The sequence below is a fragment of the Malus domestica genome, chromosome 10, assembly GCF_042453785.1.
Source record: "Malus domestica chromosome 10, GDT2T_hap1".
NCBI classification, from domain to species: Eukaryota; Viridiplantae; Streptophyta; class Magnoliopsida; order Rosales; family Rosaceae; genus Malus; species Malus domestica.
The window spans coordinates 39,274,411-39,300,003 of NC_091670.1; the positions used below are offsets into that span (position 1 = coordinate 39,274,411).

General features: G+C 39.7%; 3 protein-coding genes, 1 long non-coding RNA gene, 1 other non-coding gene and 1 pseudogene across 14 annotated transcripts; 2 read left to right on the forward strand and 4 right to left on the reverse strand.

The window, feature by feature from the left end:
- LOC114827474 (serine--tRNA ligase-like) lies at nt 1-2,635 on the reverse strand (annotated as a pseudogene).
- Nucleotides 2,636-3,004: 369 nt separating this feature from the next.
- On the forward strand, nt 3,005-4,801 carry LOC114827771 (uncharacterized). Its single transcript, XM_029110349.2, has 7 exons — nt 3,005-3,266; nt 3,361-3,452; nt 3,538-3,604; nt 3,699-3,729; nt 4,079-4,219; nt 4,429-4,510; nt 4,597-4,801. The coding sequence occupies exons 1-7, from the start codon at nt 3,129-3,131 to the stop codon at nt 4,628-4,630; spliced, it is 585 nt and encodes a 194-aa protein (XP_028966182.1). The 5' UTR covers nt 3,005-3,128; the 3' UTR covers nt 4,631-4,801.
- Nucleotides 4,676-7,456, reverse strand: LOC114827475 (negative regulator of systemic acquired resistance SNI1-like). Of its 10 annotated transcripts, none has more exons than XR_011572316.1 (9): nt 7,315-7,456; nt 7,127-7,220; nt 6,979-7,049; nt 6,758-6,827; nt 6,289-6,354; nt 6,029-6,184; nt 5,340-5,457; nt 5,128-5,210; nt 4,676-4,966 (listed from the first exon to the last, which is right to left on the reverse strand). XR_011572316.1 is itself a non-coding variant. In XM_070806978.1 (7 exons), the coding sequence occupies exons 2-7, from the start codon at nt 7,145-7,147 to the stop codon at nt 5,731-5,733; spliced, it is 447 nt and encodes a 148-aa protein (XP_070663079.1). In that variant the 5' UTR covers nt 7,148-7,220; nt 7,315-7,456; the 3' UTR covers nt 5,576-5,730. The 10 variants fall into 10 exon arrangements, 3 of the variants coding, with proteins under 3 accessions (XP_070663079.1, XP_070663081.1, XP_070663080.1); XR_011572319.1 differs by having other exon boundaries at nt 5,340-5,469; XR_011572320.1 differs by having other exon boundaries at nt 5,340-5,489.
- A 460-nt stretch (nt 7,457-7,916) lies between these two features.
- LOC139187614 (uncharacterized) lies at nt 7,917-8,750 on the reverse strand. Its single transcript, XR_011572323.1, has 4 exons — nt 8,547-8,750; nt 8,371-8,451; nt 8,194-8,280; nt 7,917-7,988 (listed from the first exon to the last, which is right to left on the reverse strand). It is a non-coding gene; the product is annotated as an uncharacterized lncRNA (long non-coding RNA).
- A 493-nt stretch (nt 8,751-9,243) lies between these two features.
- Nucleotides 9,244-9,316, reverse strand: TRNAE-CUC (transfer RNA glutamic acid (anticodon CUC)). The gene has a single exon. It is a non-coding gene; the product is annotated as a tRNA-Glu (tRNA).
- Nucleotides 9,317-15,465: 6,149 nt separating this feature from the next.
- LOC103412431 (GDSL esterase/lipase At5g45950) lies at nt 15,466-17,566 on the forward strand. The gene is made up of 5 exons (XM_070806520.1): nt 15,466-15,988; nt 16,104-16,234; nt 16,340-16,573; nt 16,821-17,067; nt 17,213-17,566. The coding sequence occupies exons 1-5, from the start codon at nt 15,721-15,723 to the stop codon at nt 17,401-17,403; spliced, it is 1,071 nt and encodes a 356-aa protein (XP_070662621.1). The 5' UTR covers nt 15,466-15,720; the 3' UTR covers nt 17,404-17,566.
- The last annotated feature ends 8,027 nt before the right edge of the window (nt 17,567-25,593 follow it).

Genomic DNA, 25,593 nt, shown 5'->3' on the forward strand with positions numbered 1-25,593 from the left:
TTAGACAAGCTTTCCTTCCCTTTGATTCTTTCGTTTGACATCAGCGGCTGGTTTGTCCTTGAAATGTAGGAAGGTCTTTCCCCCCATATAATTTTGCAAAGCTTTCGGTATCTCAACACCATGTTCCCTCTGGTAGTTCTCGAGAATGCAGCACATGGTTCTGGTAGTGGCTGTAAGAGTGGAGTTCAACAAGTGAACGTATTGCTTTGTCTGCGTCTGATCATTGCCCTTTCCCTGCTCCCCGTATTGAATTTCTAGTTTTCTCGACTGGAAGTCTGTACAGTTTGAACATGCGACCAGTTCTCTGTATGTCTGAGATGCCGGAAACCACCCTTCTAGATCGTACTTCTTTGCCGCCGCACCATTCAAAGCCCCCGAAACAACAGCCACAACACGATAGGTGTTAAACTGTCCCACATCGGTGGGGTGAAGAAAACTAAACAAGTTTAAATAGTATTACCCCACTCTAATTAATACCGAGGCCTTTTGTGATAAAACCCCACACCTGAGGATTGTGCAGGTGGTTAAGTGGGGACACTATCAGTGTTGTTAGAGTGGGACGGGCCCGGCGATCCAACAATTCCAACATGGTATCAGAGCCCACGGTTGCGGGCCCGTGCAAGCCAACGAGCTTGTGCTCAAGCCAATGAGCTTGTCACCACCCGGAAGGAAACAAGTCTAAACTCTTAATATAGAAACGACCGCTGAGTTCCAATTGAAAACAAGTGGGCCCAACGTGAGCCGACCTCTGAGTTTCAATTACTGATGTGGATCTTCACGTGTGAACCACTAAATGAGGTTACACGTGAGGGGGAGTGTTAAACTGTCCCACATCGGTGGGGTGAAGAAAACTAAAGAAGTTTAAATAGTATTACCCCACTCTAACTAATACCGAGGCCTTTTGTGATAAAACCCCACACCTGAGGATTGTGCAGATGGTTAAGTGGGGACAGTATCGGTGTTGTTAGAGTGGGACGGGCCCAGCGATCCAACAATTCCAACAATAGGGTAGGTCTAGCACTATAAAACTCCTCCGCATTTTTTAATATCTCCTCATGCATGTCCCAAGAGTCATTTCCATTTGGAGATGTAATGCAGAACTGTTCAACTTTGGCAAACTGATGGTTCCGAAATAGTCCCAATGTATCTTACCATGTGAACCGGCTTCTGTTCCTGAAGCAATTTGAAAATCCAGCGTATTTTATCGGTAGCTGGGATGGATGGATATACTGGCCTGCATGATATGCACAAAGTGGCTGTTCATGTAGCTATCAGATACTTGTCGTCTCCTTCCCCGGTTACCTTGTAAAGTTCCTCGTCAAATTCGTGTAACTGAGCACACTTTGCCATCATACCCTTTCTCATAAAAAGTGGAGGCTCCAATTCCTCATATCCCCTTTTCTCAAGAAAATCAAGAGCAAAGGTTATGAGAGGTAGATTGAGGCCCATGCCGACGCGTTTTAGGTAAAAACCCCTGCCTCCAGCCTCTTCAGCTCCTCTTTCAAAGTCCACAACCCCTAGGAGCTTTACAAGCTCAACGAGATTTTTCAACACTGGCTCCTGCATCCGTTTTTCGCCCCATGATCTAGATCACGGCATTGTTTGCCTCGTCATCACTGATGGGAACCGAAGGATGCACAATGTTTCCAATTTCTTCCATCTTTGCATTCAACAATTTTAAAGCCTCCCCAACTTCAGCTTCTTTCTCTGCCACCAGCCTCCTGTTTTCCTCAGTGTTCTTAATCAACTCAGTCGCATCTCCGCCCGCCTCCCGAAAAATCAATTCTGATATTCAGTTATACAAATAACAAAACCAAGATTTCGACATAGATCAACTTACAAGCTTAACGAAAAATTCAAGTTAACCGAACCTATTCTAAATAAGCATAAAATGTTGATCGGCTTAATCCTAGTATCGAAAATATTTCTTTTCCTAGTATCTAAAATTTAAAAAAAATAAGAACATAATCAAAGAAAAAATATTTCTTATCCTTCGTCAACACGGAGACAATACTATATATGAAATTTACATATACAAATATAGGACTAAAAAATATTTTAGAATGGTGTAAGGGCAACACTTCTCTTCATTACTGTAGTAGAGAGCCACTTACATAGAATTACGCTAAATCAAGAATTTGATTCTTTCCGGCCGACCCTCACTATAGCAAAAAAGTAAATCAATTTGAGTCCAAAGTGAAAGTTAAAATCCATGTTTGTACAACAAAATGAGAGAGGCTTTTTATGGAACAAATACGTCGTTACCATGACTTCTTCAGCTACTAATATAAAGCCATTTACAGAATGTTTTATACATAATCTTGTTTTAATTATTGGGGATTCCATAGTTACAATGAACCTATTCACCTAAGCTCTTCTAGAAACAATGGATTGAATCCTAGTCTAACTCAGACGATTTTTTTTATTTTTTATTTTTTTTATCAAATTATCTAAATTTTCTATAAAGAAATATATTGGAGTTTTCTTTTAAATACGAGCGCTATTTCTACTTCAAGTTTATCCTACGGCCTTAGTATGACTGAATGTGATACCTATACAAAAATTAGGTAGTCTGGAATTGATACTAATAATGCTATTGTGACAATAGTGTGAGTTCAATACTGTCAAGAGTCATACTTTAGAGCCTACTAATTTATGAGTATCACACTCATGAGTTTAATATATTAAACTCATAAATTGGTATTAGACCATGTACGGGGCTTGACGCTTGCCTAGTGCCATATGGTCAAGGAACTTGGTGACATATTGACAAGGGAGCCGGCAACTGAAGCCCTTGTGAAAGCGACCGTAACTATAATGATCATAAAGTAACGAAATTTCTTATCGGGTAAGTTCTGACCCGCACAACAAACGTAATGGTTATTTCAAAGAGAGACTCGATGAAATAAACATATATTTGAAGATGAGGTCTTATCACACTCAAATTTTTCTGCCTCGTGAAAATTACACTCCTATATGAGCTCAAGATATTGAGACCACGCTCACTTTTCCGGACCAACTGTGGAATATCTAAAAGATCGCTTACACCTACTGTAGACTTTATTACACGAATAAAAATTCAAAAAGAAAAAAAAGAAAAAAAAAACCTATAACAAAAAAGCAGAAACATGTACTGCCTGCCGCTGCCAGTGCCTCACTATTGCAAGCACACGCACCAATCCCACAACTTTCGCTCCCGATCCAACCCTAAACCAATCAAAGCCATGAGAGCCGTCGTCCAGCGCGTCGCCTCCGCCAGCGTCGAGGTCAGTCAGTCCACATTCACCCCTAATTTCGATCTGGTATACTGTATATTATTTATTATCCGACGCCTCAACTGCGTAAGATAGCAAATTGCAGGTGGAAGGGCGCATCGTGTCGGAGATTGGGCCGGGCCTCCTCGTCCTCGTCGGCCTCCACGACTCCGATTCCACCTCCGACGCCGACTACATGTCCGTACTCGCTACTAAACTAATTTTTCTCTCAATTTTTATTTATTTTATTTTATTGGAAAATTAATTGGTGAAAATTTTTCAGATGCCGGAAGGTCTTGAATATGAGGTTGTTCCCAAATGAAAGCACCGGCAGAGGATGGGACCAAAACGTAATTTCTCCCTTTTTAGCATTACCCTTAACTGAATTAACGGTTCCTATGCTGCTTTTTATTTATTTACTATATTTCTTATTTACGTTTTCAGGTAATGCAGAGAAACTATGAAGTCCTACTTGGTAATTCAGCTAAAAGTTTTATTTTATTTTATTTTAGAAACATATAAATTACAATTTTTCAATCGATTATTTTCGAGAGGCGAGCCTTGACGCAACAGAAAGGTTGCTCCTTTGTGACCGAAATGTCACGGGTTCGAGTCGTGAAAACAACGTCTTTACAAAACAAGGGTAAGACTACATAGAATAGACGTTCTCCCGACCATCGCAAAGCAGGGAGCCTTGTTGGCTTGGTAACGCCGGTTTTAGATTCGAAGTTAAAGTGAAAATTGAGCGATGCTGGACCAAACGGTCATATGTTATCCATATATGTGTACTTGTGAACTCTAATGCTGTAGTGAGAATGTGACAGTGAGTCAGTTTACATTGTACGGAATCTTGAAGGGCAACAAGCCGGATTTTCATGTGGCGATGCCGCCTCAGAAAGCGAAGCCCTTTTATGCTTCTGTGGTTGAGAGCTTCAGAAAATCCTACAAACCAGATGCAGTCAAAGGTGATGTCTTGTAACTCGAAAGTTGTGATGTAAGTTTGATGTATTGCATACATTGTCAAATAAACAGCTTGATCTGGCTAAACAGTAATGAAGAACTCTGTTTCCGCTGCATTCCGTTATCTTTGGTTCAGAATTTTCGAGTTTTGGCTCTTTTGCTTTGAATGTGTTCGATTTGTTGATCTCTTTTGTTTCTTTGATTGGATGTGCAGATGGTGTGTTTGGAGCAATGATGAAGGTTAATTTGGTGAATGATGGACCAGTCACAATGCAGATCGACTCACAGTCCCCCAAGTGAGCGTACTCCCCTGGTATTTCCGGTGTTTTCCATCACCGTGTTTGCATTCGACTGAACTTAATTTTGCTAACAATCATCTCAGGAACTCGAATGATGTGAGCGAAGAACAATCATGATTTCGTCGATTGGCTCAAGTGAAGATTTAGCAATGGACACAGGAATTTGAATATCTGGGATGTAACATTTGACTTTCTTGATTGAAATGTTAATTTTCAGGCAGAATATATGGATCGATACATCAAAAGGTGGCATTCCTATTAATGTTTATACATTCTTGGTTTTCTGTTTGATCTCTGTCGAATGATCTCACTACAATTCTACAGCCTGACACGGATTTATCCTAGAACAAAAGTAGGCGGAAATGAAGGTTTAGGACCGACCATAAAACACAAAGCGCGCGGCACATTCCTTAGTTCTTGTTAAGCTTTCACTGGATGCTGTTTGCAGCTGACCTGAAAAACGCGGAAACAAGCAAAGCTCAGATATCGGTTCTTCAGATAAAAAATTACAGTTGCCGTAGGTTAGGATCAGAATCTTTCCCGATAAACAGACGTGTTCAAGATTCAAGTTTAGCCAATACGCGTATAAATACTAGAGCTTTGAATCAGGTTACCTGTAACATACTATGACTCTGCTGATACCATCGTAGCTGCCGTAAATAGTGCTTCCTTTCCAATTGACGAGATCTCCATGCGCCTAAACCATGTTTTGGTAATAATACGAGGTTAAAAGTGAACAGTACCGGGAGTGTTTCGTTAAAACTCCCTATGTGCGAAGGAAATAAAGAAACAAACAAGTAAAAACCGATTCTGATTCGGAGCTTACTTGTCTGCTGCCTTCATATTTTTTAATGCTGACATTATATTATTTGAACAAGTGAGCCACTCCTTGTTTCTTCATCGGAAGTAGAGGCGTTTCCAACCAGACAGTTCTCACATGGCAGCTACAAATGAGCCTGAAATAGACTTAGAAAGTCTACGAAACTTACGGTTAAAGTGTAAGACATGCTACTATAATTGACTTAACATCGTTAGTCTCATAGCATAAGATAAAAAGCCAATTGGTGTGTTGATTTATCATAGGATTAAATACGGGTGCGTGCTCGTGCACACATACACATACATAGTATGTCTTCTTAGCCATCCAATCGGATATAAATGTATATCGACTCATCCCAGTTGTCCAACTGTCATCCAACTGGGAAACAAGTTTACATCTAAGGCCTTTTCAGACAATTTTGGGTCATTTCGCTTGCATAATGCCCTCTAAACGCCATCGACTGCATTAACACCATGTAATCAATGGCACATAATGATAGGCAATGTTCGGTAGTCCCACAAGAAAAGACAAGCTATATCTACGTGCTACATACCGTCCATAGACGAACACTTCTGTAACCAATGCACACAGACATATACACAGGCGCACACACAATAAGAATGTTGCGGAAGACATCACATCCTTTGAAGAATCAACCAAAACATCGCACTAGAATGAATAAAGAGAATAATCACCTGAAATCCATGTGCTAAAAGCAACTGTACTACTTCTGTCCTAATCTTCTTTATGGTACTTTTTGCGCTGGTGATATTTGAAAAGCACTTCAACGCTCCGTTGAAAGATGCATCATCATCTGGAGGACCATTTGACCTATGAGTGCGAATGGAAGGCTACGACATGTAGAATACGATTAAGTGAGGACATTAACAGACAACAGGTAATATAAAAAATAAAAGTAATGCCAGGACAATATAAACGCACTCTGGAAACTTACCTTACCAATAAATTTCCACAAGTACTGAACAACCATCTTAAGCTTCCATTTAGGTTCATCAAAAACCTGCAAATGCAACCTCATAAAATAAACTGGTAGAAGAATAAGACCTAGTGGCCAACTTATCAAAAATTGTTACAAATTAATACTTAAGGTTAGTAATTAATGAGATATAAGACACTTAAGAAACAAAAAGAAATTGCTAATGATGCACCAAGTGCATATGAACCCGATTACACTTGAAAACAGAACGGCGGCCACACTATAAGCACCAAGAACAATGTTTCTAAAGCATCAGATTTCAGTAAACAGTTATACAAATGAACTCCCCCTGTCAAAATTTAACAGATGAATGTAACTCCTTAGGTGTGAAGTCAACGGTACTGGCTGTCACCTATGGTAGGGATACAGAAACATAGAAAACCACAAATGGGAGAGGGTGAGGGATAGCAACTAAAACAATTTGAACCTGGAGAAATGGGTCAAGAATCTCTTTATTGTACGTTAGTTCCTCCAAAATCATCTCCAACAGAGGAGTTCTGCACCAAATGTGAAAAGTGTTTTTGCATAGAAAAAATATTAAAATAAAAGGTGATATATAAGCACACAGAGAGAGAGAGAGAGAGAGAGAGAGAGAGAGAGAGTAAGTGAGCTAGCAACTATCGTTCAATCAAGAAAACAAACTAGTACCTGATGCTATCATCTCTGGTAGTAGAACCTTGCGTATCTGCACTCTGCTTGGATACATCAAGCTCCATTATCTGAAAAGTCCAAAATGAGTGACAACTCTGAAATTCATTATACAAAACCTCCATCAAAACATTTCTAAGGGGCTTACAATTACTAGAAACTTCTGCATGGCTATGCAGGTATTCTTTCCTATCTTGCAGCAGCAGCATCAAAACTTTCAGCAGGTTGTGCCACAGAGTTCTCTGAACATATCAGATCATCGGTGAATCCAGCATGGGTTTAATACAGGTTACACATAATGGTCAAGCAATCTTTCATCAAGCTTTTGTGGTTTACCTTCCTTGATACCTTCAAAAGATACTTTTGAGGGTAAGAGTTGTGGTATAAGAATCAATTAATGTATCAGCAATGTGAAACGGGCTCTTCAGTATTCATGGCTTGAAAGAGAGGGAATACCAGAAGCATGTTGAGTAATGACTCTCTCAGAACTACCCAGTTCATGGTTTCTGCATACAATAAGGAGCAACTTAAAACTTCCAGAAAGCTAGAGGTACATAACATAACAGATAAGAAGATATCAATTTACCTTTATAGATACGGGTACGTGGTAGAAAATCCCATTCCAAAACATTAAATAGGTATAGAAACAATAGCATCTTTGCCAAGGACTGCAACAAAAGATCAAATAAGACCAAAAAAAGATGGGCAAATTCGCTTACCCAGGGAAGCAAGACTAAGCAGGTTAAGTAAGTCTATATCATTAAACTACCAAAAACATGTAACTCAATCAAAACCCAAAACCACAGATTGAATGAAAGCTCATGAATGATACGGTCATATTATGCTCTCTGATCATTTTATCAGACATATTCAAAGACTATGCGAATTCAAAATCTTCTCTTATACCTTTTCTATGATCTTACTGCAAGTAAACTAACCTTTGTTTCTGATGCTTGGAAGTTTGCTTCACCAGTTGCATCAACAAGTTCTTGTATCAAAAGTTGGAAACTCTGCAGTTGGCAAGAGAACACTTCAATCAAGGTGAAATTGCAAGAGATGAGCTTACCAAAACGAAGATAAGATTCCAACGGGAGCTCCAAAACAAAAAATATAAAATCAGGTGGAAATATCATCAATCACTAGGATCTTAAACATAATAAAGTGAACTAGCTTTTCACACAACAATTATAATTATGAACCAAAAATCTAACTCACATATGAGTCAACTGGTCTCCCGGAGTAGTTAGCAGCTCCCTTTTCGTTACTAGCGATTTCAGAGCTGAAGGCAAATGGAAACCAAGCCTAACAAGCACACAGAAATGGCGTTTAATTGATACAATATGAGTCAGTACAACATATCAAACAGATGGGGAGAAGATAAAACCTTAGTACCTCTTCAACCACGATTAATTCAGGCACGCTACTGGATGATTTTGATTTATCTGCATCAGAAGACTATACTCGAGGGAAACGCTAAAAAAAATACAGGAAAAGTAAATTTGTAAGAAACTTTGCACCATCTGATTGTATAAAAATATAAATTGAAGACTAACGTTAGCATTGGGCACCTTATCTAAATGGAGAAGATTACAAAAAAAATTCATCTTTTCGGAAAATTTATGCCTATAAATCTATAAACAAGGTAATTTCCTCCAAAGATCCAATATTTTCCCTTCTTTTTGAATTTAAACAGAGAGAGAGAGAGAGAGAGAGAGAGAGAGAGAGAGAGAGAGAGAGGTGGAGTTCCATCTTTCGGTACAATGGAAGCAGCACGAACGGCTTCGAGAAAAGTGATTCCTGTTCACCAATTTCCAAATAAACAAGTAACGATTGAAAAACGCCCAAAAATGTTGGAAGAAACAATACAGATAAAACGGTGCAATTCCCTTTATAATATAGAACAGAGTTGAAGCAACTGATAGAGGAACCAATTTTAGTTCCCCAACTTCATTTTCTTGACGAATTTTCTCAGCAGCCAAACAGGAAATTATCAACAAAAAGGGAACAGCAGAATTAAGACTTACTATCCTCGTAGGCGTCCTGATTGTCTTTAGCTTCGGAAGAACCGAGGATCGCTAATATGTTCTCTTCGATTCCTCCCACGTTTCTCGTACTGCCGGGCTTCCCCATCTTTCCTCTGCCAGAATTTCGAAACCCTAACCTGCATTGGGTTTATGTTCCCGCCAAAAAAATCCAGGCAGACGGAGACGGACTGACGCCGTTTGTGTTTGGAACGAAAGAGAAATTTAAAAAAAAAAAAATGAATTCCGTTGCCGGGACTTGAACCCGGGTCTTTCGGGTGAGAGCCGAATATCCTGACCAACTAGACTACAACGGAGGACTTGGTAGTTCTTTTAAAGAATTATTTTTAGAATTAAGACAAATTTTGGATCTTTGGTGCTCTGCTTGTATAGAAACTTTACTTCGTAAAGACTATGTTGTTCATGTGTTTCATATTTTTCTTTCTATTTTACCAACCAAAGTTTAAATTCTTTCTTTTATAGCTAATTTCCCTGAAGACTGATAACCCTTTTTTTTCATGTTCTAATTTAAGACTAGAAAATATAGCCACAAGAGCACTCGAGATCAAGAAATATAGTCATGCTCAAACCTACCTCAAGTGGCTTAAATCTTACAAGTCTACAAATTTGGGTTAATGGTTTGAGTGTTTTTGCAATTCAGCTATTTTTCAAATTTTCTGCGTAAAAGAGGAGCAATGGAGGGAGGAGGATAGAAGAAACATCGAGAAAGTAAACTTGAATGTGAAAATAACTTAAAACTTCTGTTTTTTTTTTTTAGTTTTTCTCCATATATATTTCTTCTTTACCCCCTCTTACTACCATTTTTCCACACCCTTTTTCATCTCATTTATTTTCTCTTGCCTTTATCATTATCAAAAAAAAAAAAAAAAACCCAGACGAGCCTTAGTTAAGTTTACTAGCCTTCATGCACGCGTCATGCGCGTGTATAATGCATTTTTTGAATCACGACGTATTACTCACGACTTACACGTTTTAAATGTATTTATATGCGTAAATTAATAAAAGAAAAGTCAAATATTTGAAGTAAATAAATAATCTTAGATCATGCTAGAAAAAACTCCTCATAAACCAATTAAAGCAACTGAATTCATGTAATAAAATCGGTCTCTATTGAATTTATATTAAGAATATAGAAAATAATATTTAATAAACAACTAATTGAGTCATATTATTGTTAGCCCATTGTAAGGCTAAGCCTACCTCCCCTCCCACTTAATGTAGATAATATCGTTTGTTCAAAAAAAACATCATTTGACAACTAATTTAATCACATTATTATCCACGTACGAAAGACTTTTTTTTTATAACTGGCATTACACGTCTCTCTTAAGATGTTTTGAACGTGTTTAAAAATAGATAAAATAATATTTAATGGATATCTGATTGAATCACATTATTGCTAGCCTATTGTGAGATTTTACTTATTAAAAAAAAACTGTACAAAAAAATTAATTATAAAAAAACACGGTTAAAATGATGAAAATACCCTTGCCACATTTGATGCATTATTTTGGGTTGCTTTTGAAGTTTTTTTGTTTAAGGGACATTTTTGACACACCCCGTCCCGAAGGAGGGCATGCTGGCCGTCACGTGAGAGTGACGTAACCATTTGCACAGTACGGAAGCTTTAAGATACAATTTATAAGTTGATACACCCGAAGGTGAGTCCTAATTTTGTCCAATCTGTCAGAACACCGTCGAATTCCTCGTAGTCACCACACCTTTGTGATTCCTGAACCTGGAGGGGCGCAAAACCAAAATTGAGTGGGTCAGTAAAACAATTCTTTTCCAAATCCAAACATTTCTCAAAACGTTGTAACCCCTCTCCGTAAAACTTGTATACTTTCCCAGAAATGTAAAATATAAATATACATATATATTCTCAAAACTTCATTTTTACTATCTCAACATTTTTCTTTATCAATCATGCCATGCCATGTCTAATTCAACAGTTAAGTATGGATGCATCAACAATAATCATATCAGGTGCAAGAAAGTAATCAACCGGAGGCCCTCTAATAGCCTTGTACGGTTGAACCTAGAGCTCAAAATCTATCACTCTCACTCTGCCGGAGTCACCTCTGTGACCTGTCCGGCCTTCTGCACACAAGTTACGCTCTAGTGCTTTCTCATCAATCATCTGTGCACATAATCTAAGGTCACCCACCAGTCGAAATCTCACTAACACTCTACGACTGGCCCGTCGCACCCACTCCGCGTGGACTATGCGACCAGCATCTACTTGGATCCAAGGCGAGCGTGCGATGCGGTGAATACTATAAGCACTAAACCATGGTGCAGGATTTGAGCTCAATATACATCAACATCATCATAACAGTATTTAAATACTCACCTGTGCGTCCGCCGCACCAATTCATACATATGCATCATATATCAATTCATATCATTTCATGCATGGCAATTCGATTCACATTTTTCATATAATTCTATATACTTTTCGCATACTTCTATGCATGGCATTTCAACTAATATATCTCATATACTTTTATACATTTTCATTTAAAGCATAATTTCATGCATTTTCAATTTCTGGGAAAACGGCAAGTATATATGTATACGGAAAACAAAACTGCCCACTCACAGAATACATCGACGTGTCGAAGGTCCCTGAGCCTCCCTTAGCCATGCCCAACGTCCGTATAATCCTCGCCTATACGAGAAGTAACCAATTTGACGTTATTTAACGCATAATCCCACTCTTAGCTAATAACTCCTCATATATTGATCAAATTGGGTATATGAATATACCACTGTGACCTACACAACCTCAGGATCATCCCCATATTTTTAAAATAATTTTTGGAGGTTTCACGCGCCCCCACGCGCCTGACGTGGCACGGACCTACGCGCCCCCACGCGCGGCCACGTGCAACGCATGCTGACGGCGTCAGTTAACGCCGTCAGGAATATTCCGTTAAAACCCCGGAATATTCCGTTAAACTTAACTGGATACCGTTACTGCCGTTAGGATATTCCGTTAAAATTAACGGAATATTCCAGTCTCTTCTCCGACGGTCCTTCGCCGGACTCCGGTCGCCGGAAACTGGGTAATTTTTCAAATCCACTATTCTCCTTCGTTTTTCAACCATTTTTCATGTAATTTATACCAAATTGAAGCCCTAAACACCTACTATCACGTTGGACTAGTTTTAGGGCCTAAAAACTACGAGATCAAACTTTTCAAAAATTCAAGAATTCGGCCAAACTTACAAATCGTGATCCTGACGTCCAATTCATGCCAACGAAGCACTCCGAGCTTCCTTGGGACTTCCTTAAGCTCACTGTGAGCTTGGTTTCACCTAAAACAAAGCCAATTCGAAGTTCGTGAACAGTGCTCTTCACGGGAACTTTGAAACTAGGGTTTTTCCGAAGCAAAACTTACCTGAAATGGATACCATCGTGATCGTGGAGGTTTCAGGAGTTTGATGGTGGTCTTAACTCCGTCGTTGGTAGAAGTTTAGGGTGGTTTTGTGGTTGGTTTGGTTCGAACGGAGAAGAAGAGTGACAGAGAGAGTGAGAGAGTCGTGAGGGAAGAGAGAGAGAGACAGCATGCAGAAAATAGGGAGAGGATTGAGGGGTGTGGGGATGTCCTTTTCCAATCCCCAACTCCAAACCGCAAAATTTTAACCTAAAAATCTAAGTTCCATCCTTATTAAATTCCATTTTATTTTCAAAACTTAGGAACCTAGATAATTATCAACTTGAGCTTCACATACTTAGTATTTCTTAAGGGCAATTTCGTCCATTCACAGCCACGAATGTAATATTTTGGAACGGGCTGTGACAATTTTTGTTAAACTATTTTTGTAAAGCTTGTGACACAAAAAACACTGTTCATTTGGCCCTTGGCTCTATATATAAAGATGATTGATTTAAGCAAGTAAATGACTCCAGCATTCCTCAAAATAAATATCGTGAACTGCGCAGAACACAATATATATGAAAGAAAACTTATGTGTTTTATCTGTCGTTCAAAGGCTCTTTGGTAACTACATTTTCTAGTACATGAGATAAGATAGGAATAATAATACAGTGGAGCAATGGAGGAAGGAGGAGATGGAAGAAAGAAGGAAAAATGTAAACTTGAAAGTGAAACAACTTAAACATTCTTTCAATTTTTTGGTTTTTAGTTTTTAGGCATATACATTTCTTATTCACCCGTCCTACTACCAGACGAGCCTCAATTAAGTTAGGTTTATGATCGATTTAAGCACTTAAATAATGCCTGGTCTTTTGAGCTGAGCCATCCTAACTTCCTCCAAGTTGGGTACAAGCAGAACCCAAATCTTTATGATCAATGACAATGATGTTTACCACCTTAAACCGCATTAAAAGAAAGCAATTTCTGGGCAGAGAAATGATGCGATCGAATAAAGTAATCTGTATATTACTACTTCCTCAAAAAAAAGAAATATACGTGCATTACTACCTTCAGCAGCTACAAGATTAATCAATGAGTTTCTTTTGGGTCAAATCAATCAATGAATTATTGAATATTTAAAATTGCACTACCTACTTTCTCTTCAACCACTAAATATGCTAGCTTTATATATTCTCGATCCGATATCATCGGCCAACACATGCAAGATAAAACCCTACAACGTATATATATCACAATATCAATTGGGTTTCGAGTTCTGGCAGACCCAATTTCTTGACCTTATCTTTAAAGATTTGCCGAAAATTATTGAAGCATTTAATTCTGTCCAGCAATAAAGCTGTATTGTTTCACCGCCAAAGGAGCTTAATTATTGGATGCAGCTCTGCTTAATTAGTTTGTTCAGCCTTTCTGTAATTAGGGTTTCTTACAGGAGACACTATGGTCCATGGATGCATATTTTGCATCTGGAAATAAGTAATACACAGAAGTGTGCGGAAGAATATTTGAGAACGGTCCATGGATGCATATTTTGCATCTGGAAATAAGCAATACTCCAACTTGTTCCTAACTTTGTTGGTTAGGCAGGCTAGCCGACCGACTGCATATGCGTGGTCCAGTTTATGCTATTTATGAATTTGTTGCTTAAAACACCGAGACCCGGCTACTGTTTCTTGCTAATTATAGATATATCTCACTTAGAATACATATCCTGTGGTCCATGCACAAAATCGGATCAACATAAGCAAGACTCATAATCACACAAATATTGTGTTTGTGTGTGGTTCAATTTGAATTGGGCTACGTCTACGTATATAGTAGTTTATAATTCACTGTAAATATAATTGTACATTTTACATTCAAGCCTTTGAGAAAGTAAAACCTCGAGAGAAAGAGATAATATGGTGTTGCATATAAGTCCCCGGAGAATTGAGAAAATAAAATACAAGTATATAAGCATATAGTTTCATCCTAATAACATTGAGACCTTGTGATAAAACCCAACGCCTGGCAAATAGGTAGGTGTGCAACTTGGGCAGGTTAGATGGTAACCCAACCCTAACCCAACATTCCTAATTCGGGTTTGGGTTCAGGTTAATTTGGGTTCGGGTTTGCCCAACCTTATCAATTTCTATCTTGTAACACATTATTTATAAGATAAATCTCAAATTTTGAACCAAATAGCATCATAAATATTTTAAAATCAATTTTACATAGACAATACCAACGTTTTAACAAAAGGAAATGTAAAATCAACACAATCATTTATTGCTTCAAATGAAAACCAAACAACAAACTTCGAGTAGCTTATATAATATGAAATGGGATGGGTAATATGTACATGAGCAATTTGGGCTAGCAATGGGGTTGGGTTTAGGTTAGCATGGATGGGCAAAGCATCAACCCAACTCAACCCAATAATTAATTGGGTTGAGGCCGGGCTAGGTTTGGGTTGGTATTTACTTTATTTTAAACCACTCTATTGAGTTTGAAATCGGGTTGGCATGGGCAGATTCGGGTTAACCCAACCCAAGTTGCACCCTTAACAATGAGTGATTAAGTTGGAATAATATTGGTATGGTTAGGAACTGAAGATTTGACATGCTGTAATTGGAAGGTAGAAGCCTCCTTATATATAGAAAAAATGGGTGGGTAAAATCATTATTTGTTGTACATGAAACAGAGACGCTAACTAATGGTCTACAATGTGTGTTAACTTCCATATATGTGTCAAATAATTAATTTTGGACACCCTACAACCCGTTGATATATATCCCTATTTCACTTCAGGTAAGTCCTTCTCTTATTTGTGGAGTTCATGTATGAAGAGAACTGGGCCAACTCGACCAACGCATATGTTAAGAGATTAGTGTTGTTATCATTTTTAACCTTGGTTTAGCAATAACTTTCATGTGCATTTTGCAGGTTCCGCCATGTCCACATTTATGTTTCACATCTGCTTCAGTCGCTAGCATTGAATTCTCTTCCCATTATTGCAAGCCACCCATTTGACAACATATATATGCAACCATCAATGAGAACACTGTCGACGAGTCATAGGGAGATAAAATTTCTAGATCAAATTTTGTAAACTACATGACATGGAAGTTGATGATTGAATTATTACTTAGTATTGATTAACATGATTAATTCTTATTGGTGATATATTATTTAGTCTACAAATTTAGTCTACGCAATCTTACTCAATCAACAATATCAGTCATTTAATTATCACCGGCCTATTAAAGGAGAGGTGAAGGGTGGCAAAAATTCCACAGAAAAACATTAACGCATTAAAAAATGGTGGCGATGGGTGTGCTGATCGTAACGTTGGGTTTGCTGCTTCCTTTGCTCTCAGGAGCAGTCGACATTGGCCGAGTGAGGGAAGTCGCTGCTCGGAACAACGTGACATGTGTCTTAGTGTTTGGAGATTCAAGTGTTGATCCTGGCAACAACAATGTTCTACCGACCTTCCTGAAGGGCAACTTCCTTCCTTATGGGAAGGACTTCTTCAATGGCCGCCCTACTGGAAGGTTCTCTAATGGAAGACTTGCCACAGATTTTATTGGTACGTAACACAGTTTTAATTCATAATTAGTCACATTATGACTAATTTACTCGTATTTGATACGTTGTGTTTATTCAATTAACTTGCATGTTTCCAATTTATGATTAATTACCAGCGGATGCCCTTGGCCACACAAAGATAATCCCAGCATTTCTCGACCCCAATTTGAAGTTGCAAGATCTGCCGCATGGTGTTAGTTTCGCATCAGCTGGTTCCGGCTATGATGATTTGACCGCCAACATTTCGGTAACTGACTATGGAATACTTTTTAACGAGAAATTTTAGTGTGACGGTCACATAATCACAAGTGAAAACTAATGTATATCAATTTTCTTTTTGTTGATTAAACAGAGTGTATTGTCTCTTCCCAGACAACTGAAGTATTTTTTGCATTACAAAGTCAAGCTGATAAAATTGGTAGGTCAGAAGAAGGCTGAGGATATTATTAGAACTGCTGTACTCATATTGAGTATGGGCACAAATGACTTTGTCCAAAATTACTACTTGGACCCAACTCGACCCAAGCAGTTCAGTGTTGAAGAGTACCAAAATTACTTGGTCTCTTGCATGGCCAATGGCATCCAGGTCCTCTTCTTTAATCTCCTAATCTTTGGCCCTAACTAAAATGTTTGAATCCATAAAATCCCTACGAAATGGTTTCGACACACCTGTTTTCTCCTTCTGCATACATTTCTTTTTATCTTGGCCTTTGAATTCAATCAGTCAAGGTAAAGTAAGAGACACAAAGAGAAGTGTGCAAAACGAGAAAAATTGCATACACATATCTGTAATCTGTATTGTTAAACATTTTTTAGGTTTATTTTTGGTGCAGCAAATGGAGAGGATAGGAGCGACAAGATTGGTTGTGGTTGGGGTTCCACCATTGGGGTGCATGCCACTAGTGAAAACGCTAATGGACGTGACAGCTTGTGCTGAAAATTACAACAAAGTGGCATTCTCGTTGAGTTCCAGGATACAAAAGAAATTGGAGGCCATAACCAAAACATCCAGAATGAAAATTGGTTTTGTTGATGCTTATGGTATTATGCAAAATGCCATAAATAACCCAAAATTATATGGTCAGTCAATTTTTCTGCTTACTATTTATTCATAAATTTATTAAAAATAAGTAATTCGTATCTGATTTGACACTATATAATGGAGACAAGTCCAAATTCTGTGTTATAACTAAAAGAAACTAAAATTTTTTGTGAAAACTGGCAGATTTGGCTGAAACTTCAAAAGGATGCTGCGGGACTGGAGCCATGGAAATAGGAGATTCATGCAGGGGACTAGAAACATGCACTGACCCAGCAAAGTACGTATTTTGGGATGCGGTTCATCCAACTGAAAAAATGTACAAAATCATTGCTGACAAGGCTGTCGAAACTCTTTCCGAAACACTCTTTGTATAAGAGAATTTGGATCGGGGTACGCAGTGATATATGTACAAGCAATCGGTTGGTGATTCTTAAATTGTATCGATTGCTGTCAAAAGAATTTAAGTACCATTTGAAGGTTCAACTAATTTGTGTTACACGTGAGTAATTGTAATAATCATTTCCTGGTCCAACATAACGCAATTTTTTCACTATATAACTGTGACACGTATGCTTGCATTTTATTTTGCACACTTGGGTTATAAGATCTTCATGAACGACTATAGTAATTGATCAATTATAGTCCTTGATGATACGACCAATTACAGAGCGGAATGCTAATTTAAACAAGTTCTAACTTGTATGTTTTCTGGGTAGGGTGCAGTGAAGGCCAAAAAACATACTTATCTGGATTTGAGACATACAAATGCACTGAAATTGTACAAATAGAACAATTTTTTTTTTCATTCTTTGTTTGTGGATAAATAGATAATATATCATTAATGAGATTAATATTCATGCTTTACATATCAATTTGCAATTTTAATGTGAGGTAAAAAAAAAAAATTGTAATCTAACACAATGTGCTGGTCTATTATTGCCATTGGAGAGAATTGCCAGCACCATCCTACGCATAAGCTGATGTGCATAACTGTACTATATATAGCTGCACAAACTTATTTGCTATATTTTAGGCTTTCCAAATTAACCAGTGACCACTCTCTCCTCTGTGAGAGCTATTCTCTCCTCCGTGAGAGCCCCTCCTCTGTGTGGGTACTGAAGCTACTTTCAGGTGTTCTTCAAATTCTTTTTATCAGATCTCAGTTTTTTTCACCCTCCTAATTTCCCAACACCCTTTTTCTCTTTAAAGTCATTGCGGAACCCATCCCTGGCATTTAAGTTACCTAAACCAAACAAACCTTTCCCTTCCCCATACCAGTTATTGCTCTCAACAAAATCGATCCTAAATCCCCCTTCCTTGTCAGATAATTCCTGGTAGGGTCAAGATCTGGGCAGTCTATTCCGGTTTGTTCTAAGAGCAACTCCACCCATGGAGCCCTCCCCCTGGCAATCCACTATTCAATCCACCCTATTGAATAGTAACTGCCTTAAATGAATAGTAACTACCATTAATGAACAGTAATTGCTATTTACATCTCCACCCTTGGAACCCTCCCCCTGGCAATAAGCAATTAAAATAATAGTTTTTTTGGTTTGTTTAAATAATAAAAAATTGCAAAAGCTCCGGTCCCCCTCTCTCTCTCTCTCTCTCTCTCTCTCTCTCTGCGACACAAAAAAAATAAAAAATTGCAAAGCCCTTGGGCCACAGGCCCGTCGACTCCCCACCCCCCTTCGCTCGGGCTCCCACCATCGCTCGGCCTCCACACGGCTGGACCTCTCTCCACTGGGCCTCCGGCCCCTTCTTCTCCACTGTCCCCCGAGCAACCCACATGGGTGGAGTTGCTCTAATGGCAGGAAGAAGTGAAAGGGGGTTTATTCCTACCCGTCATAAATGCTCGAAGCAACTAAAGGTGCAGGGCAGATCTATCATTCATGAAGGTGGTCCCAATAATAAATGCAGACAACCAAAATCAGGCGAGAAAGTAAATCTAAATCTTCCTCAGTCCTCTCATGCATTTAGAGCCTAGGCCAACCACCCAGCAATATTCAATTCTGATAGTAATGTAGAGGTAAGTTCTCTTGGGTGGAAAAAAATGCTGGTTAATTTGTCAGTGGGTTGTTGGTATTTCCAATTGGTGTTGAAGGGTTGGGAGGTCAATAGGAGAGCCAAGGAAAAAGGTAGTAAGATTGGGAGGATAATCCCTATTGTCTATCTATTGTATACTGTGTACAAACTGGTTTGTGGTTTCTATCGATTTAGGAGTCAGATGGCTGGGGCGAAAGTGGAGGAACTTGTAGTGCACTTAGAGAAAAAAATGGAGCTTTTTACTATGGAACACGGTGTAAAGCTAGTGGGTACAGCTTTGGTAAATAAGATCCTTAACAAATGGGGAGTTCGAAATGTTCTTAGATCCTTATGGAAAGAGATGGGGGAGATAGAAATTAAGTGGGTTAAGGACAATACTTTCATCATCATTGTTCCGGATGAGAGCACAGCCACAAAGATCATTGATCAGGTTCCTTGGGGGGTAATGAAGCAGAACTTTTCTGTTAAAAAATGGCCACCGGATTTAGCCTTGGAGGAAGTCAATGTGGAAGTAGTCACGTTTTGGATACAAATTAGGGGTGTCCCGTTTAATTTGAGTTTAGAAGAAAATGTCAGGTGTCTGGTCTCTACAATAGGAAAGTGGAGGAAGTAGAAGATCCAAAAAGGGCTAGGGGTTTTTTGAGAGTCAAAGTTGCGGTCGATACTTCGAAGCCCCTTGTTACCGGTTGTTGGCTCCCGCGGGAAAACAAAGAGGAGACGTGGATTGAAGTTAGATATGAAAGACTTCAAGATTTTTGTTATAGATGTGGAAGAATCGGGCATGCCAACAATGAATGCAATTTCGAAGCTGTGAAGGGAGGTATGGCAGGGTATGGGGAATGGACAAAAGCGGCACCAGTGCGAGCCTTTATGGAAAGGCCAAGACCTGTGGTCATCAATATGGGAGAGAGAAGAAGTACGGGGATAAGAAGGAGGGGAACAAGAGGTAGTATTGGGGTGCATAATGAGTCAAGTGCATCTAGGGAGGGTGCTTCCAAACAACCTGTACCTCAGCAAGGATTAGGAAACAATTTAAGGAAATGGCACAGGATGAATAGAATGAGAGATGGACTGTTTCTTAACCTGGCCCAATGGATCAGGGATAGTTGTGGGCTGATGGGGCAGAACCGCTTTGTATTGGGTTTTCAACCGGGGGTGGATCCAAATGAGTATGGAAGAATACCATTTATCGTGATAGAGGAACTAGTGGAACCAAACCATGCACCTAATGGGAATGGAATAGTGGAGCTGTATAATCAAGGTCACTATTCAAGGGAACTGCACAGAAGAGATCCAAGTATGAAACAAACAGAAATAGCGACGGATTCAGATCATGAGTCGAAAAGGGGAATGAGTAAGAGTAAAAGGGATTTGGAAGGGGTAAGTAATGAGGGGGGTCTATCATCCTAGAAAAAAAATGAAAACTGGCGATGATAGAAGCAAAGTAAGAGGAAAAGATGAGAGAGCTGCTGCTAGATTGGGTAAGATGCCTATAAGTGACAGACACTTGTTAATGGAAAAGGAGAGCTATACGGAAGAGATCTTACAGGAGGTCCCGATAGAAAAGCAGGAAATTGGGGAATTTATACAGATGACCCCTGATGGTGAGAATAAGGTAGAGAGGTCTAAAAAAATGGGGTTTTCATCCCGAGGTGGTGGCGGCTGGCCTTACTCAGCTGCAAGATCGCCATGATACACCTGTTTTGGAACTGCCGTGGTCTAGGGTCGGACACAGTGGTTCGTGCCTTACATGGGCAAATAAGGGAACACAGACCCTCGATGATTTTTCTTTCAGAAACCAAAATGAAAGATCATCGAATAGCTGGAGTAAGAAGGCGGATGGGGTACTCGAATGGTTTTGATGTAGCTCCGATCGGGAGAGCTAGAGGGCTTAGCCTTTGGTGGGAGGACTCTGTCCAAGTGGAGGTGATGGAATTTTCTAAGCATTTTATTGATGCTAGATGTGGGTTGGTTGACTCGCAAGTTAAATTTCGGTTTACCGGAGTTTACGCGACATCGTACAGGATGGAGAAAGAGGCATTTTGGAGGGGTATGATTCAGAATTTCAGCCCAGATAATATGTCATGGATTTGTGGTAGGGACTTTAACGAAGTCTTATGGGATCATGAAAAATCTGGGGGAGCGGAAGTGAGATACAACCGTCCTAGATACCTGGAGGAGTTTAGGTGCAAGGTGGAGGTTATGGATTTGGCATTTAATGGACCCAAATTTACTTGGAGGGGGACTCGAAATGGGCAGCTGGTGGAGGCTAGGCTGGATAGGGGATTGGTGAATGCTTGTTGGCAATCCACTTGGCCTAATACGTCGGTTAAAATCAGAACGTCTCTAGGGTCTGACCATAGTCATGTGGTGGTAATTTGTGAGCCTAAGAGTAATAAATCGAAGAAGATGTTTCACTTTGAGGCCTTTTAGGCTAAGGACGGGGAGTGCAGGGACATCGTGAGAAATGCTTGGAATCAATCCAGGGAGGGGAGTCCTATTGAGATATGGAATCATAAAATCAATATTTGTCGTGCCAAATTAATCAACTGGAGCAGGGGAAAATTCAGTAACCGTGGAAGGCAAATTAAAGAGATGTTGGAATGTCTGGGTCGGCTCCAACAGAATTGGAAGGAGAATGAGAAGGAAATTGTGGCTCTTTCCAACAATCTTGATCAATTATGGAGGCAGGATGAGTGTTACTGGCAGCAAAGATCCTGGGTGAAATGGCTAAACGAGGGAGACGCCAACACCAAATTCTTTCATCAGTCTACCCTTCAAAGAAGACGAAGAAATAAGGTGGTGACTTTAAAAAATAGCAGCGGAGAGTGGATTGAAAGCCCAAGTCTGATTAGGAGTTTGGTGGATGATCATTTCATGGAGTTATTCAAATCGTCTGGGCACAGGGAGTGGGGAGAAATCCTCGATTGTGTGCTTCCAAAGGTTACCAATGAAATGAATGCTACCCTTATGGGTACGGTCTCGGTTGATGAAGTGAAATATGCTGTTTTACAAATGAGTGGGATGAAGGCCCCTGGTCCCGATGACTTCCTGGGGATTTTCTATCAGGCTCATTGGGACATTCTTACTGTGGATGTGAATGAAATTATTGGAGAATTTATGCATGGTTTAGAAAATCCCATGAGAATCAATGCTACTCATTTGGTTCTGATACCGAAAGTTCAAAACCCAGAATCCGTTTCTCAATTTCGGCCTATCAGTTTATGCAACTATTCTTATAAGGTTATTTCGAAGGTTTTGGCGAATCGTCTCAAGCCGTTTCTTCCGGAGTTAATTTCCCCTACCCAAAATGCCTTTGTGGCAAGAAGGCAAATCTAAGACAATATTGGAATTGCGCATGAATTATTCCATTTTCTTAAATTGAGGAAAGCAAAATGCAAATTCGAGTTGGGCATTAAACTGGATATGCATAAGGCCTACGATCGGGTGGAATGGGATTTTTTAATGGTAGTGATGGAGAAATTGGGGTTTGACAGTAAGTGGAAAAGCTTGATCCTGAGATGCATTTCTTCTGTGAATTTTGCAATCATTCTGAATGGTCTTCTTGGAACTAAGTTTGTGCCTTCTAGGGGGCTCAGACAAGGAGATCCGCTTTCCCCCTACCTATTCTTGTTGGTTAGTGAAGTGTTATCACTTCGCATCCAGCACGCTAGTGATAGAGGTTGGATCAGAGGAGTCCAAATGAACAAGCCTGGCCCGACAATATCCCATATTTTCTTTGCTGACGATACTCTAATTTTCCTGAGAGCTGAGGAGGAGAACTGTCAGAAATTATCCTAAGTCATTGATGATTATTGGTTGGCGTCGGGTCAAAAAGTTAATAAGTCAAAGTCAAGCGTATTTTTTGGTAACAATATGCCTGAGTCTTTATCACTTCATTTGGCGAACATACTGGGTATGGAGAAGGTTGGAGATCCAGGTGTCTACCTGGGGGTTCCCGCTATTTGGGGTCGTTCGAAAAAAAGTGGGCTAGCCTACGTTAAAGAAAGATTACTGGGTAAGCTCAGGGGATGGAAGAAAGCCGCTCTCTCTCAAGCGGGGCAGGAGGTCCTCATAAAAGAGGTGGCGCAAGCAATCCCTGCATATCCTATGAACTTATTCAAGTTTCCTACTTCTCTATGCAATGAGTTGGATGCCATGTGGGGGCAAAAAGATGGTGAACAACGTATTCATTGGGTTTCTAGAGAGAAGTTGGGATGGGCGAAGGATATGGGCGGGTTAGGTCTTAGGAGTTTCGAGGTGTTCAACGATGCCCTGTTGGCTAAGCAGTGTTGGAGATTAATTGAGGAGCCGAATTCTTTGTGGGGTTTGGTGCTTAAGGCACGGTATTTCCCTAATTGTTCATTCATGGATGCTAAAAGGGGTGGGAGAGCCTCTTGGGCCTGGTCTAGCCTCCTCACTGGAAGGGACATTTTACGTAATGGAGCTTATTGGAAGATTCTGAGTGGAAATGAGGTTAGGGTGTGGGTTGGTAGATGGATCCCATCTATTCCAATGGGAAGACCTTCTCAATCGGGGACGGTACAGGTTTCTAATAATTTGGTGGTTAATTAGCTGATTTGCTCTGAGAATAGAATGTGGGATATAGATTTTCTAAAGCCATTCCTGGAAAGGTCCGAGTTTGATGCTATCCTTGAGACCCATATTGGAGACCCTTTGTTACGTGATCGTTTGGTTTAGCCCCTAGATAAAAAAAGGGTATATTCAGTTAAATCCAGATATAAATGGGTGGTTGGTCGGAATCTGCCCCATGGGGGTATTAATATTAGATCCTCGGTCACCATTCCTGCCCATCTATGGAAGTGTGTGTGGAAACTTGAGGCTTCTCCAAAAATCAGATGCTTTTTATGGAAGACCCTTCAGGAAGCTATGGCTACTATGTCAAACCTCTTCCGAAGAAGATCTTCCCCATCTCCGTTATGCCCGATTTGTAAGAATCAGGATGAAACAATTGTACATCTATTTTTGCAATGCCCGTGGGTGGAGGCTGTTTGGTTCGGGGGAAGCTTGGGTATGACGATTAATCAGACGGATACTTCTTCTTGGGCAGGCTGGTTGTTACAGAGGTTTGATTCAGCGAAGGGATCAATTGAGGTGAGAAACAATATGCTCTCATATATCGCTTTCACTTGTTGGCATATATGGAAAGCCCGATGTAATATGCAATTCAACCAGCAACCAATTCATACTAGGCAGGTTATTTTGGCCATTTCTGTATCGGTCTCTACATTCAAAGAAGCCTGGGGTGGTCCTCGGACTACGCCTCCACCTCGTGGCCTGGTTTAATTGGTTTATGTTTGTTGGTCTCCTCTGTGTACGGGTTTCGTTAAGATAAATGTGGATGCTAGCTGGGGGTCCTGTGATGGACGGGGATTCACGGGTATTGTTGCACGGGATGAGGAATGGAGGTTTCTTGCTGCTAGTAGATCAGGTGTGAAGGCTACTAGTGTGGCTATGGGAAAGGCTATGGCAATCTTGCACGGGTGTATGCTTGGCAAGATGATGAGATGGAATAAGATTATTTTAGAGTCCGACTCGTTGGAATCGATTTCTTGCCTTAGGGACATGGCTAAGAAAGGCGGTTGGGATGCCTTCCCCTCTTTTCTGAATTGTGTTAGATTGGGAAAGGAGTTTCTTGATTGCCGCTGGTCTTGGGTTCCAAGACTGGCCAATTCAACAGCGGACCATTTGGCGTCGCGAAGTAGTAGGGAAGTATGTGATCATGTGTGGGTTGATAGACCCCTATCTTCCTTGGTTCATGTTTTGTGTAACGACGGTTTACCTTATCCGCCTTAATGGTTTGTGGTATTGCGTGGAGGGACGCTTTAGCATTTGTTGCGACATCGTGTTTTCTCTGTAACCTCCTCGCTCTACCCTTTCCAAGTAGTTATTGGCTGTTTGCTTCGGTGTAGGCTCTCTTTGTATTGTTTGGCATCTTTGCCCGGTTATTGAATCTTCTGATTTCCAAAAAAAAAAAAAAAACTTACTTGCTATATTTATTAATAATTTGATTAGAACATTTAATAGAAAAATATTATAAAAGTTTTATTCAGGTTTATATTCTTTTAAGTTTAGAGTCGTTGACTATGCCTTTCGGCTTGATCTGAGGTCATAACTCATCATTCGTGAACGAATTTTACGGAGGAATCCTTAGGTTTTCAGGGCATTAATCCATCACCAATGTTTGTGTTAATCAAGCCGACATTCTCACTCCCGCTTCGTTACCGCCGCTCGCGCAAGTGCTTCTCTCTAGGCAAAGCCCTCCCCTAACGATGCATTTTTACTCCCCACAGGGATTTTTTTGCCTTGTGTTATTTTGACTATTGTCTACCCCTTCATTAAATTGATAATATGATAAGTGTGAGACAATTTATGGGTTATTGTGGAATTAATATGCCACATCGTCAATATAATGAAAGCTTATACAATCAAATAAATAGAAATCATATACTTTTTCAATTTCAAAACCTCATGATGTAATATGATAAAATTAAACT

Excerpts from the sequence above, each read along its gene's own strand:
- LOC114827771 (XM_029110349.2), top strand. The coding sequence starts at position 3,129 with ATGTACTGCCTGCCGCTGCCAGTGCCTCACTATTGCAAGCACACGCAC. Across the intron at positions 3,605-3,698 it reads GCAGAGGATGGGACCAAAAC|GTAATGCAGAGAAACTATGA; the intron begins GTAATTTCTCCC and ends TTACGTTTTCAG. Across the intron at positions 4,511-4,596 it reads ATCGACTCACAGTCCCCCAA|GAACTCGAATGATGTGAGCG; the intron begins GTGAGCGTACTC and ends CAATCATCTCAG.
- LOC114827475 (XM_070806978.1), bottom strand. The coding sequence starts at position 7,147 with ATGCAGAAGTTTCTAGTAATT. Across the intron at positions 7,050-7,126 it reads TGCAGAAGTTTCTAGTAATT|ATAATGGAGCTTGATGTATC; the intron begins GTAAGCCCCTTA and ends TGGACTTTTCAG. Across the intron at positions 6,185-6,288 it reads TGTGGAAATTTATTGGTAAG|CCTTCCATTCGCACTCATAG; the intron begins GTAAGTTTCCAG and ends TACATGTCGTAG.
- LOC103412431 (XM_070806520.1), top strand. The coding sequence starts at position 15,721 with ATGGTGGCGATGGGTGTGCTGATCGTAACGTTGGGTTTGCTGCTTCCT. Across the intron at positions 16,235-16,339 it reads ATTTGACCGCCAACATTTCG|AGTGTATTGTCTCTTCCCAG; the intron begins GTAACTGACTAT and ends TTGATTAAACAG. Across the intron at positions 16,574-16,820 it reads GCATGGCCAATGGCATCCAG|CAAATGGAGAGGATAGGAGC; the intron begins GTCCTCTTCTTT and ends TTTTTGGTGCAG.